The 13654-nt window shown below is 53.1% G+C and overlaps 1 protein-coding gene across 1 annotated transcript in view; it reads right to left on the bottom strand.

The window, feature by feature from the left end:
* Positions 1 to 1614: 1614 nt before the first annotated feature.
* Tmem266 (transmembrane protein 266) overlaps positions 1615 to 13654 on the bottom strand; it is a 51147-nt gene continuing 39107 nt past the window's right edge. Inside the window, exons 9-11 of the mRNA XM_090321492.1 lie at positions 7505 to 7694; positions 2726 to 2788; positions 1615 to 2391 (exon numbers count right to left, since the gene is read on the bottom strand). Coding sequence (XP_090177618.1) covers positions 1865 to 2391; positions 2726 to 2788; positions 7505 to 7694 — 780 coding nt within the window. The 3' untranslated portion in view covers positions 1615 to 1864. The remainder of the gene's footprint in view (positions 2392 to 2725; positions 2789 to 7504; positions 7695 to 13654) is intronic.

Raw genomic sequence — 13654 nt, 5'->3', positions numbered from 1 at the left:
TTGAGTGTGTGTGTGTGTGTGTGTGTGTGGTACTGGGGACTGAACTCAAGACCTCATGTTCGGGTGCTCTACCACTTGAACCATGCCTCTAATTTTGCATTTGTTTAGTATATCCAGAAGATAGATTTATACAACACATTGGTTATATATACTGGATATAGATAATGAGCCAGGCGCGGTGGCGGCTCACGCCTATAAAGCTAGCTGCCCGGGAGGCTGAGATCTGAGGATCAGTTTGAAGCCAGCCCAGGTAGAAGCATCACTGTGGCTCAAAGTGGTAGAGCAGAAAAAAAGTAGCCTATAGCAGAAAAAGCTCAGGGGCAATGCCCAGGCCCTGAGTTCAAGCCCCATGACTAACAAAAAGTGTGTGTGTGTGTGTGTGTGTGTGTGTTGTTGTATTAGGGCTTTAGCTAAAAGGTCTCACATTCCTTTTTTTTTTTTTTTTTTTGTATGTGTGGGTCCTGGGGTTTGAACTCTGGGCATGGGAGCTGTCCCTAAGCTCTTTAACTAGCGCTCTACTAGTTGAGGCACAGCTCCACTTCCAGTTTTCTGGTGGTTCATTGGAGGAAAGAGCCTCTGGGTAGCTGGGATGGCAGGTGTGAGCCACTGGTGCCAGCTTGCATTCTTGTCCCCCCCCAACTGTATTGCGTGTATGTATGTATATATATTCAACTGTGTTATAGACTTTATTAGATATTGACTCAGGATAATGTACTTACTAGATAAGCATTTTGCCACTGAGGAACATTCCAACCTGAGCCTTGCATTCTTTTTGTTTTTGCCAGTCCTGGGCTTGAGCTCCGGGCCTGAGCACTGTCCTTGGACTTTCTCAAGGCTAGAGCTCTACCACTTGAGCCTCAGCAGCACTTCTGGCTTTTTTTTCTATGTATGTGGTACCAAGGAATTGAACCTGGGTCTTTGTGCATGCTAGGCAAGCCCTCTACCACTAGGCCACATTCCCAGCCCATGGGGGCTTAGATTCTTGCCTGCCTTTTCTTTCTTTTTTTTTCCCCTCAAGGCTAATGCCTTACCACTTGAGCCACACCACCACTTCCTGCTTTTTGCTGGTCTATTGACGATAACAGTCTCAGATTTATCCGCCAGAGTGGCTCCGCACGGCTCTCAGCGTCCCGAGTAGCTGGGTGTTAGGTGAGAGCCACTGTGTGGACAATTTGTTCTTCCTGCTCTGCCTGGACCGTCCGCCAAAGGAAAACCTGAGCCGCTGGGCATTGCAGTGCGGCTGGTTTTATTATGAAAGCTGAGGTGGGAAAATGGCTGTTTTCCCCCCAAGTTCCTCCCCCGGCCTGGCCCACCCTTCGTGTCACATGATGGTGAAAACCAGCTTGGTTTGGAGAAGCCTCATGCCAGAATGACCGTGTGAGGACAGGTGATGCCGCCTCCGGTGGCTGCTGGGTGACAGGAGTCCTGCCGGGACATGGGGGACTTGGGGGGTGGGGCTGGGGAGCCCCCACTCACAGTGCTGGGCCCCCGGGCTCCAGGGTGGCATTGGGAATGAAGGCAACAGAAAAGCCCGAGCTGGTCTCTCTACCCTGCTGCTAGCGGGAGCACAGGCTGGTCTTTATAAAAACGTTTAAAAAAATAAACAAGAGGAAATCAACATCCAAAACCGCAGAGAGAAAACCCCAGCCGTGAGCACCACCACCTTTTCCCCTGAACGGGACGACAAGAGGGGCCAGCTCTGGGCTTGGAGGTTTTGGGGGATCCCCTCCCCGGAGGCTGGCAGCACCCTGAGGAAGGCCAGGCAGAATCCTGGGCCCCACCTGTGGCTCTGGGGGGCTTCCGGGGTCCCCGAGAGCTTCAAGATGTCTGTCTCCCTCATCCCGCTCCCTCGAGCCCCCCGACGCTAGCCGTCGGAGGTCCTGAGCTTTGGCTCTGAGCACTCCAGCGCTCTGAGCTTGCCCTCCAGCCCGGGCGCGGTGGGCAGCAGGTGGATGACCGGCTGCAAGGAGTGCACAACCAGGTCCTCTTGGTTCTTCTGGTTGCACAGACTGACGCGCTGGGCCAGCTCGGGGCTGGTGTGGGCTGAGCCTGCGGGGCTGGGCTGGGCGGCCGGGCCCGGGTCCATGGCCCGCTGGGCCGGGCAGAGTTCCCTGGTCAGGGTGGACAGCAGATCCTGGACCGTGGCCTCTGCCCTCCCAGGGCTGCAGTCGGTGGAGGAGCCCCGCAGCTGGCTGCTGTCGCTCTGGGCCCAGGGGGCAGAGCTGCGGGCGGAGAGGGTGCTGCTCTCTGACATGGCGCTGGCACACGTACCGTGGCCACCCGGCTTCAGGGCCACGTCCACGGAGAAGAGGTCTGAGGAGATGTTCGGATGGTGGACGTCGATGGCGGTCGTGGTGAGCATGCAGGCGGCTGGCTCCGGGACCCCGCTGTCTGCAAGGAAAGGGAGCCCCGTGGGCACACCTGGCTGGTGTGGACTGTGGGCACGGGTGGGTGGCAGGCCGGGCCTACAGGCATGCGCTACAGGCCTGGACAAGGCGGAGAGACCGCCGAGGGGGTCACCATCCATCCTGGAAGAGACCCAGCCCCGGGACACCCCAGCCCCAGCTCCCGAATCTGCTGGGAGCTGGTGTAGATCTGCTTCCGGTGGCGAGGGTCTGCAGACACCCGCAGAGCAAGACCTTGCCAGGCCAACTGCGCTTAGCCTTGCATGCTGGGGTGGTAGGGGGTCCTGGCTCACATAGGACAGCCCCAACCCAGGACTTACCACTGCTGGGGCCATTGTAGTACTGGCTAATATAGCTGTTCATGTCATCGTTCATGGCAGCATCTGTGGAGGTGGAGATGGAGAGGTCAGAGAGAAAGAGAGAGCGAGAGCGAGAGCGAGAGAGAGCGCAAGCGCACATCCGAGAGGTTTGGACTACAGCAAGTTCAAAACTGTCCTGACCAGCTGGCGCTGGTGGCTCCCGCCTGTCATCCTAGCTACTCAGGAGGCTGAGATCTGAGGGTCACGGTTCACAGCCAGCCCGGGCAGGAAAGGCCGTGAGGCTCTTATCTCCAGTGAACCCCCAGGAAACCAGAAGTGGAGAAGTGGTGCTGTGGCTCACAGTAGTACCCAGGCCTCGAGTTCAAGGCCCAGGACTGGCAAAAGAAAAAAAGAAAAAGAAAGAATTCAAGCTCCTACGCAGTGAGGAGCCAGCAGAACGCCCTGAATATGGCCTCTGTTCAAGGGGCCAGCTCTCAAGTGTTTATTCTTTCTTCTTCCACTCAAGGCCAGTGTTCTACCACTTGAGCCACAGCTCCATTTCTGACCTTTTTTGTTTGTTTCTTTGATGGTTAACTGGAGCGAAGAGTCTTACACAATTTCCTGCCAGCGCTGGCTTTGAACCCCGATCCTCAGATCTCAGCCTCCCAAATGGCTGGGATCACAGACAGGTGTGAGCCACTGGTCCTGGGCCCGGATGCTTTCTGAGGCCAAACCCACCTAAGACAGAGCTTCGCTTCAGCAGCCGCTCTGCCGTCACTCAGGGGGGCTGTGCAGCTGCGTGCAAGGCCTTGCTCTTAAAAGCTTTTTTGGACTTTTTTTTCTTTTTTACAATTTTATCTGTGAATGCCTGCGGTCAGAGGCACGTTTGGCAGGAAGGTTAGAACTCAGGGAGGAGCCTGGCTGTCTCTGAGCCCTGCTCTGCCATCAGCTAGCAACACTCTACCATGAAGAACCTCGGCGTGACTGTGTATGTCACACCATCGACAGCCTTACCAGCCACCCCGAGAAGCCAGAGCTCCAAGGATCAAGGTTCAAAGCCAGCCTGGGCAGACAAATCCTATGAATCTTATCTCCAACTGAATATTTAAAAAGCGGAATGTAGCCAGGGACCAGTACTTAGGAGGCCGAGATCTGAGGATTGCAGTTCAAAGCTAGCCCAGGCAGGACAGTCTGTGAGACTCTAATGAACCACCAAAAAGCCGGAAGTGGCGCTGTGGCTCAAGTGGTAGAGCACTAGTCTTGAGCTGAAGCGCTCAGGGACAGCGGAGTGGCTTTCAAAGCCTCAGAAAGCATTGGGTCCAGGAAGGGTGGCTCACACCTGTAATCCCAGCTACCTACACTGATATGGCGGCCTGGATATCTCTGACAGGGCAGATCGGACAGGGCCTCCGCACCCAGCCTCTCTGCACGAAGGCTTCTTTTATATACAGGTTACTGTCTCCCAGCAAAGCATGCACACATTTTTTTCTATGCTTGTGTCAATCCTGGGGCTTGAACTCAGGGCCTCGCACTCTTCACACTTAGCTTTTGCATTTCAGGCTGGTTCTCTACCACTTGAGCCACAGTTCCCCTTCCGGTTTTTTGGTGGTTTACTGGAGACAGCAGTCTTAAGGATTTGTTTTGAGGCGCGATCCTCAGGTCTCAGCCCCCTGAGTAGCTGGGATAACACCAGGAAGTGGGGTCCATGGGAGCCAGCCCAGAAGTGAGGCCTACCGCAGGCTTTGGAGTCTTAAACCAGCTCTGCCAAGTGAGCTGGCCTGATCATGGCCTCTCCTCACAGCGTCCTGAGAGACTGAGACCCTGAGCACCGCCCTGCCACCAGCTTAGACTTGTTCAACGTGGAGGTGAAATTCAAACCCAGATACCCGTCCTGTCTCCTGTCGGTTACCTCCGAATGCTACTGTGAATCTGACCAGCGCCTCTCGAATGTTGCTACTTTGTGGGTTCAGAGACACATGAGGGCACCCCTTGTCCCCTGCTGGAGGTAGCCGTGTAGCAGTTTCTCTGGGCCCTGGTGGGGCATGAGGGAGGTCAAGACTGGCTCTGGTGGGGTAATTGCTGTCATGGGACAGGGGCTGTAACTTAGAAGTTCTGGGGCGCGCTTGGAGGCTAATAAATTTGGGGGGAGAAGTATTCATGACTGCACAGAGGCACTGTGTGAACTTGGCAGGCCCCAAAGCCAGGAACTTTGTGGCCCGGGTTTTTAAAATGATTTGTGTTGGAACATGTCTAAACAGGAGCGGGTCGGCGTCGTCTGAGGACTGGAGACTGCTGGCGGGGTGGGGGGGCGGCCACCCCCCCACCTGGCCCCTCCTCTCCACTGAGGCTGTAAATCACTGCTCCTTCTGCGGGTAGAAGCCTGATTGTCTCTTAGAAGGTTCCAGACCCCAGTTGACCTGAGGGGCACAACCAGCAACAAATGCTACACTGTTTCTGGAGTGGCCCCGTAATTTGTGCTGTCATGGCAATCTCTCCTCGGACGTGGCTTCTGGTCAAAGGGCCAGCGTGAGGCTGTCCATCTCGCTGCCCTGAGCTCTGCCCTGGCCTCGGGATGGGGACACAGAGTGCAGGGTGTGTCCCCAGTGCTGGGTCCCCAGGGATCCTGCACAGCAGGTGGGGGGGGGGGGACAAGGGATTCCAGGGCGTCAGGGGGCACTGACTTTGTGCCCAGGGATGCCATGCTTCCCTTGGCTTTGATTTCTGCTACAGTCCTGTGGGTGGAGTTCCATGCAGTGGGCTGTGGAAGCAAGGTTGCTTCCTAAGCCAGGTTCTAAGCCAGGCTCGGCTGGCAGAAGACACTTCAGAGCGCATGGGAGGAGTCGGGCAGGCAGGCAGGCAGGCCAGGCGTCCAGAGAGCGGGAGGCAGACAGCTCCGAGCTAAGGGTCCTTGTGTTCCACACGGGTAGAAAGCCAAGCCGGGGTGGGGCAGGTGAGGACGGGGTGGAACACAGCCAGAGGGACACATGCGTCACTTGCTAGGGCTGAATCATCGAGTCCCTCCTGGATTCATCACGAGAGAATCTTAATCCCTAGTCCCGGAACCCCATCTTTGTCAAGATCAGACCCCACTTAAGAGTGGGGCCGATGCCAAACCCCTATAACCGAAACTCTCGTAAAAAGAGGGGGGATTTGCACACGAATTCACACAGACGCCATGTGAAGATGTAGGCAGAGCGGGGGTGAGGTTGTCTGCCAGTGAAGGGATGCAAAGAGATGCCAAGGATACCAGCCACTGGATGCTGGGGAGAGGGCAGGGAACAGAGTTTTCTGTCCCAGAAACCCCGGCCCTGCCAATGATAGCCCAAACCTCAATCACCCAGCCCCTCGAGGTAACTAGAGCCACCCAATCCCTGGCAGTGCAGCGCTCAACTCTTAGGCACTTTAGACTTTTCCACAGGGCCACAGGACCAGGGCAAGGGTTTAAATCAGGAAATGACATGGATGATTCTGGAAGGTCACTGTGGAATGGGAGAAGGAAAGCTGCAGAAGGTATCTACAGGGGCAAAGCTGAGGTCAGGGAATACAGCCAGGGTCAGAAATAATGAAGGACAAATACAAAAGTGTGTGTGTGTGTGTGTGTGTGTGTGTGTGTGTGTGCGCGCACTGGTACCAGGGCCTGAACTCATTACACTCTCACTTGGTATTTTATATTTACTTTTTGCTTAAGGCCAGTGCCCTGCCACCTGAATCACACTTCTACTTCCAGATTTTTGCTGGCTCGTTGTCGATACGAGTCTGGCAGATATTTTCCCCCCATCCCCAGGTTGGCTCAAATGTTGATCCTCTGATCTTGGCCTAAAGGAGTTGCTAGGATGACAGGCATGAGGTCCCTGAAGCCAAGCTTTGAAGGAGCTATTTTGTTCTTGGCCTGTCACTCTGTCCCCCCACAGTGAGACAAACCCTTGATCTATTACACAAGCCCACCGTGTCCTGACACTGGGACCCGAAATGCATCATCTGAGGCCCTGTGAGCCCAAACAAATCTTTCCTCTGTGCCAATCCACTCTAGGACAGGGCCTGAGGGTCCTCTTTTCACCCTGCCCACTGGCTCCTCCCACTTGCTCCTCCCACTTCTGGGGAGACAGGTGGAGGTGGAGTTAAAGCCACTGGTAGAAGAAATGTTATTTCAGGTCAGGGACTGGCCAGTGGCAGCCAGCCTTGAGCCTGCTCAGCCGGGCCTGGCTCTGACCCTGATACCCCAGCCAGGGGAAGAATGGCTGGCTCAGGTGAAGTCACCCTAGAACTGAGCTCCTGGCACAGTGCCCTTGGCTTGTGTGAGCCTGTGAGTGTCTGTCGGCTGCTTTGTGAGGAAGGCTCAGCCTTGTTCCCATTGGATAGGTGGTAAAACCGAGGCCCAGACAGGCAAAAGTCCCTGCCTGAGGTGACACGCCTGAGGAACTGAGATTCGGGTCTGGAAAATTCTCTCGGGTACACAGTGTCCCCGCTCCCCCGGGGGTCGGAGCTCCCGTGCTTGCCTCGTCTCCAGGTCGCTGCACGGCCACCGATTTGCTTCCAGGTGCAGAGCTGAGGTTTCCGGGCTGTTCTGCCGGGCCTGCCCGCGCCCTCCCCGGGTCCTGAACTTCCTAGGTGCATTCTGGTGGGGGGCCTTTCCTGGGATCTGCCTCTCGGCAGGCGGGCCGGCCGGGTGCGCCAGTTCACACCTGCGATCCCAGGTGGACGGCAGGGGGAAGGACGGGGGTGACAGGACATGGCGTCCCCGGGCGGCTTCGAACCGCCAGCCTCGGCGGGGCTCAGCCCTCCCCCCGGCCGCCCGCTCACCTGGCGAGGGCCGCAGCTCCTCCACGACGCTCTCGGCCGCCGTGTCCTCGCCCCACGCGCCGGCCTCCACCACCTGGTAGCGGCCTCGCGGCTGGCTGAGCACGTGCGGCGCCCGCAGCGCCGCCTCCCGCTCCGCCGCCAGGTCCAGGTCCTGCTGCGCCAGGTGCGCGCGCAGCTGCCGGATCTCGAACTGCGGGAGGCAGAGGGCGGGACGCGGTGAGTGTGGGGGCGTGGCCAGCATGCTGGGGCGTGGTCTATGTGGCCAGCGCGGGGCGTGGCTTCTGTGGGGGGCGGGGCCTATGTATAGAGAGGCATGGCCTGCATGTAGGGGACAGGCTTGAACGCTGGAGGCGTGGCCAAGATGTCTAGGGGCGTGGCCAACATGCTTGGGCGGGGCGTGTCGGGGGCAGGGCTGGTCGGATGGACCCTGCAGCCTGACCTCAGCCGGTCCGTGGGTGGGTGGGGAGGCTGAGAGCGCACAGAGCAGGCCCCTGTGATCCTTAGAAATCTCCCAAGACATCGCCTCATTTGTAAGGAAATGGAAAAAATCATATTAAGTGAAGTAAGCCAGACCCAAAGGAACATAGATCTCTATGGTTTCCCTCATTTGTAATAATTAGTACACAGCTAGACTCTCCTAGCAGAGGATCACAATAGCTCAAAACCTAGGAACGTAAGGTCACATAGGATGAGACTAAATGAAATGAACTCTAGGATATAGAAACACAAGTTTTATCTTGTGTGATTGTTGTTCTTAATGTGCTGTGGTACATTTTTTTGCCCTTATGGTTAATCTGTTACTGTATCTGACTTTGTTACCTGGTATATTGTATATACATTTGTTTATTTGAAATAGGGAAGGGAAGGGGGGAAAAAGAAAATGATTGGGAGAGGATGGGGGAGGGAAATGGGGACAAAAACATGAAAAGGAATATCAATGTACCTGATGAATGTAACTATAACCCCCTCTATACATCATCCCGACTATAAAATAAAAAATAAATCTCCCAAGACACCAGGCACTGGTGGCTCAAGCCTGCCATCTCAGCTACTCAGGAGGCTGAAATCTGAGGATCGCAGTTCAAAGCCAGCCTGAGTAAGAAAGTCAGTGAGACTCTGATCTCCAATGAACCATCAGAAAACCAGAAGTGGCGCTGTGGCTCAATGTGGTGGAGCGCTAGCGTTGAGTGAATACAGCTAAGGCCTAGGCCCTGAGTTCAAGCCTCCAAGACAGGAAGGAGGGAAGGAAGAGAGAAAAGGAAGGAAGAGAGAGGGGGGGAGGGAGAGGAGGAAGGAAGGAAGGAAGGAAGGAAGGAAGGAAGGAAGGAAGGAAGGAAGGAAGGAGCCAGCAAAGCCCATCCTGATTCTGCAGAAGAAGCAGGGGGCAGGCTCTTGGCCCAAGGAGACTAGGCTTTAGTCTCAGTTCTGTGGCCTTGACCTTGAAGTCTTGGGAAAGTCCCTTTAACTTCACCTTCCTGATCTCTGTTTCCTTCCTATAAAATACAGTTCTCACATCTCTGAAGAGGTGAAGATTTGTAAACAACTGCACGTGTTCTCATTTTGATTTATTAATTATTATTGTTATCATTGGGTTGGGCTTTATTTATTTTTTCTTTTTTTTTGCCAGTCCTGGGGCTTGAACTCAGGGCCTGAGCACTGTCTTTAGGCTTTCTCAAGGCTAATGCTGTACCATTTGAACCACAGCACCATTTGTGGCTTTTTCTGTGTATGTGGTACCAAGGAATCGGACTCAGGGCTTCGTGCATGCTAGGCAAGCACTCTACCACTAGGCCACACTTCCAGCCTAGGCTTTATTGTTTTTGCTTCTGGGGTTTTCCACATAGTTCCTGGCTTTGTGGTTGTGGGATGGCTCGAGACCCTTTAAGGGAATCTCAGGTAGAGGCACTGGTGTGGCACTGCTGTGTGCCATGCAAGACGCAGGTTCTTTACTGTCACCTGGTGTTCAAAGTGAGCATTGCAGCGCACCACCTCTCCACCGCGGAGAAGAGAGGCAGACAGAGCCTCCCCCAGCCTCCACTTGCAGACTTGACCCCCCGAATGTGGCCGGTGGCACCTCACCCCGACAGATAGCAGCACCAGAGGGCTGGCTCACTGGATTTGCGAATCTAACGAGATCAACACAGACCCACACCAGCTTTCCTATGTGCATTCCTCCAGAGCTTCATTCTAGCCCTCCCTCCCTCTCTCCCCAACATCCCGTCCCCACCCCTCACTTCAGTCTGGCTCCATTAATTAAGAGCCATACCAGGCTACTTACTTCTCTCTCTAGTTTCCCTGCCAGCTCTCACCAGGCTAGCCAGCGGCCCTCTGCATTTCTCTAACAGGAGCCCCAGGATTCTGGCAGGACTAAATCACAGCCCTATGACAATGACACTGCACACTCAGGAGAAATCGTGAACTCCCCACGGCTGACAAAGCAATGTCCAAGCCAGGTGCTGATAACTCATACCTGTCATCCTAACTTCATAGGAGGCTGAGATCTGAGGATCGGAGTTCAAAGCCAGCCTAGGCAGGAAAGTCTGTGAGACTCTTATCTCCAATAAACCAACAGAAAACCGGAAGTGGAGCTGTGGCTCAAAGTGGTAGAGTGCTAGTCTTGAGTGAAAGAGCTCAGGGACTGTGTCCAGGCCCTGAGTTCAAGTCCCATGACCAACCAAAAAAAAAAAAAACATAGAAGATAAAACTCTGATCCTGCTCAATCAAATGCTACTTTCTTGTCTATTCTTCATATTCCTGGGTCTTTCTTGGCCTATTGGACTTAAAACAATCATTTAATTTTGAGCATCTGTTTTTCTTCCTTTTCTGTAGCTTTAATGGACTTGGCGTGTGGGGGATGGGAATCACAAACATACTCACTGTGGCTCACGCCTGTAATCCTAGCTGCTAAGGAGGCTGAGATCTGAGCACCCCAGTTCAAAGACAACCCCAGAAAGAACCATCCATGAGATTCATTTTTGTTTGTTTGTTTGTTTTTTTGCCAGTCCTGGGCTTGAGCTCAGGGCCTGAGCACTGTCCTTGGACTTTCTCAAGGCTAGAGCTCTACCACTTGAGCCTCAGCACCACTTTCGGCTTTTTTTTCTTTGTAGGTAGTAGCGAGGAATTGAACCCGGGTCTTCGTACATGCTAGACAAGAACTCTACCACTAGGCCAAACTCCCAGTCCCCTTCCATGAGATTCTTAACTCCAAATTTACCAGCAAAAAGCTGGAAGTAGAAGTATGGTTCAAATGGTGGAGCACCAGATTTGGGCAAACAAGGTAAGCAAGAACATAAGCCCCCCTGAATTCAGGACCCAGTCCCAGAATGAACACACACACACACACACACACACACACACACACACACACACACACACACACACACAGAGGCCTTGCGCTCTTCTGCCCCCTAGTGGTGAAGCAGTAAAACAAAGCCTGTCTTCAAGTGCAGCCAGATCTGCTGGGCCATGCACCCACCCTTACCCAGGCTGATTCCCTGCTACCAAGAAAATACCCGGCGATATGAGGGGACAGGGGCACAGTGCACCCTCACAAGCCAGCGAGGCCCCCTGCTCTCCAACAAGAGGTCGGGACTCTCCATAGAGTAAATGAAGAAATGAAACCCAGTTAGTGACTTCACTTCTGTGGTTTCTGCCTGAGCCTAACTCCACCCACAGCCTGAGAGCCTCCCCTCCACACACCCCCGCTCAAGGCTGATGGAAGCCTCTCCTGGGATACCCAGCCCTTGTTCTCCGAGACCACACGTCCATCTGGGCTGTAGGCCCAGCTAATGGCTTCTCAGGCCACTCCAAAAGATGCATTATTGATGGCTTGTAATCGATCAGGAGAAGCCCCAGAGAGCCCCACTGGAATTCAAGCCATACAGCTGGAAGACAGGGCTAGCCCACGAGTGCCCACTCCGGAGCGGGCAGGCTCATGGCAAGAAGTTCTGAGCTAAAGACGCCAAAGCCGGGTGCTGGTGATTCACGTCTGTCATTCTAGCTACTCAGGAGGCTGAGATCTGAGGATTGGGGTTCAAAGCCAGCTCAGGTAGGAAACTCCATGAGACTGTAATAGCCAATAAACTACTTGAAAAAGCCGGAAGTGGTGATATGGCTCAAGGGGTAGAGTGCTCACCTTGAGCAAAAGAAGGTCAGGGCCAAGGGACAGAGCCCAGGCACAGAACTCAAGCCCCAGACAGAAGAAGAAGAAGAAGAAGAAGAAGAAGAAGAAGAAGAAGAAGAAGAAGAAGAAGAAGAAGAAGAAGGAAGAGGAGGAAGAGGAGGAGGGGGAGGAAGAAGAAGAAGAAAAGGAGGAGAAGGAGGAGGAGGAGAGAGAAGAAGGAGGAGGAGGAGAAGGTGGAAAAAGAAGAAGAAAAGATGTACAGCCCAAGTGTGTAGAAGATTTCCTGCTCATTCATTCATTCATTCATTCATTCACTCGTAAGTCAGGTAAAGCTGGTGGAGTAGAAGAGACATGTTAAAATTCTGTTATTCATTTGGAAATGCAAAAGCTATGAGGACCGGTCTGTTGGTGGCTCATACCCACCACCCTAGCTATCCAGGAGGCTCAGGGCTGAGGATTCAGCCCAGACAAGAAAATCCATGAGACTCTTTTTTATTTTGCCAGTCCTGGGGCTTGAACTCAGGGCCTGAGCACTATCTTTGGGCTTTCTCAAAGATAGAGCTCTACCACTTGAGCCACAGCACCACTTCCAGCTTTTTCTGTGTATGCAGTACTGAAGAATCAAACCCAGTTAGGCGAGCACTCTACCACTAGGCCAAACTCCCAGCTCTCCATGAGACTCTTATCTCCAATGAACCAGCAAAAAGCTGGAAGTGGAGGGTGGCTCAAATGGTAGAGTGGTAGCTGTGAGTGAAAAAGCTAGAAGACAAAGCCTAGGCTCTGAGTTTAAGCCCTAGTGCTAACCTTTTCCCCAAGGACTGAGAGAGAACTCAACCCAGAATATCTATAATGCATCCACAATGTATGACATACAATAAGAAAGTCTAGCTGTGGGCATAGCAGAGAAAAGTGCTCAGCAATGACGACATAAAGCCGTTAGTGCGAACTGACCTGTGTAAATATTTGTGTGAACTGATAACAACATATGGGCCAGAAAAAGCCAGAAGTGGTGCTGTGGCTCAAGTGGTAGAACTCTCGCCTTGAAAAAGCTCAAGGACAGTGCCCAGGCCCTGAGTTCAAACCCCAGGACTGGCAAAAAAAAAAAAAGTAAATAAATAGCAATGTATAATATGTTGAAGAAGGGCCGGGAGTTTGGCCTAGTGATTAAAGTGCTTGCCTAGCATGCACGAAGACTCGGGTTCGATTCCTTGGTACCACATACATAGAAAAAAGCCGGAAGTGGTGCTGAGGCTCAAGTGGTAGAGCTCTAGCCTTGAGAAAGTCCAAGGACAGTGCTCAAGCCCTGAGCTCAAGCCCGGGACTGGCAAAAAAAAAAAAAATATGTTGAAGAAAATGAGCTGGACATGGTAGCTCATCCCTATAATCTCAGCTCTTAGGAGACAGAGGCAGAAAGATTTCAAGCTTGAGGCCAGCCTGGGGTACTTGGTGAAACTATCTCAAAAAGAAGAGATGACACTTACTGTGTAACTGTAATGCCTCTGTATATTGCCTTTATAATAATAAAAAATTTAAAAATGAGTGAATAAATAAAAATACTATTTTTTTTTTGCCAGTCCTGGGCTTGAGCTCAGGGCCTGAGCCTGTCCTTGGACTTTCTCAAGGCCAGCACTCTACCACTTGAGCCTCAGCACCACTTCTAGCTTTTTGCTATGTATGTGGGGTACCGAGGAATCGAACCTGGGTCTTCGTGCATGCTAGGCAAGCACTCTACCACTAGGCCAAACTCCCGGCCCCCATAAAAATGCTATTTAAAAAAAAAGATGGCCCGGAGTTTGGCCTAGTGGTAGAGTGCTTGCCTAGCAAGCATGAAGACCCAGGTTCGATTCCTCTGTACCACATACATAGAAAAAAAAAAGCCAGAAGTGGTGCTGCGGCTCAAGTGGTAGAGCTCTAGCCTTGAGAAAGTCCAAGGCCAGTGCTCAGGCCTGAGCTCAAGCCCAGGACTGGCAAAATAAATAAATAAATAAAAGTCCAAACAAGCTGGGTGCCTGTGACTCTCACCTGTC

Source organism: Megascapheus bottae, chromosome 30, assembly GCF_031878675.1.
Source record: "Megascapheus bottae isolate mThoBot1 chromosome 30, mThoBot2.hap1, whole genome shotgun sequence".
NCBI classification, from domain to species: Eukaryota; Metazoa; Chordata; class Mammalia; order Rodentia; family Geomyidae; genus Megascapheus; species Megascapheus bottae.
This window is presented reverse-complemented; position numbering and strand designations above follow the sequence as displayed.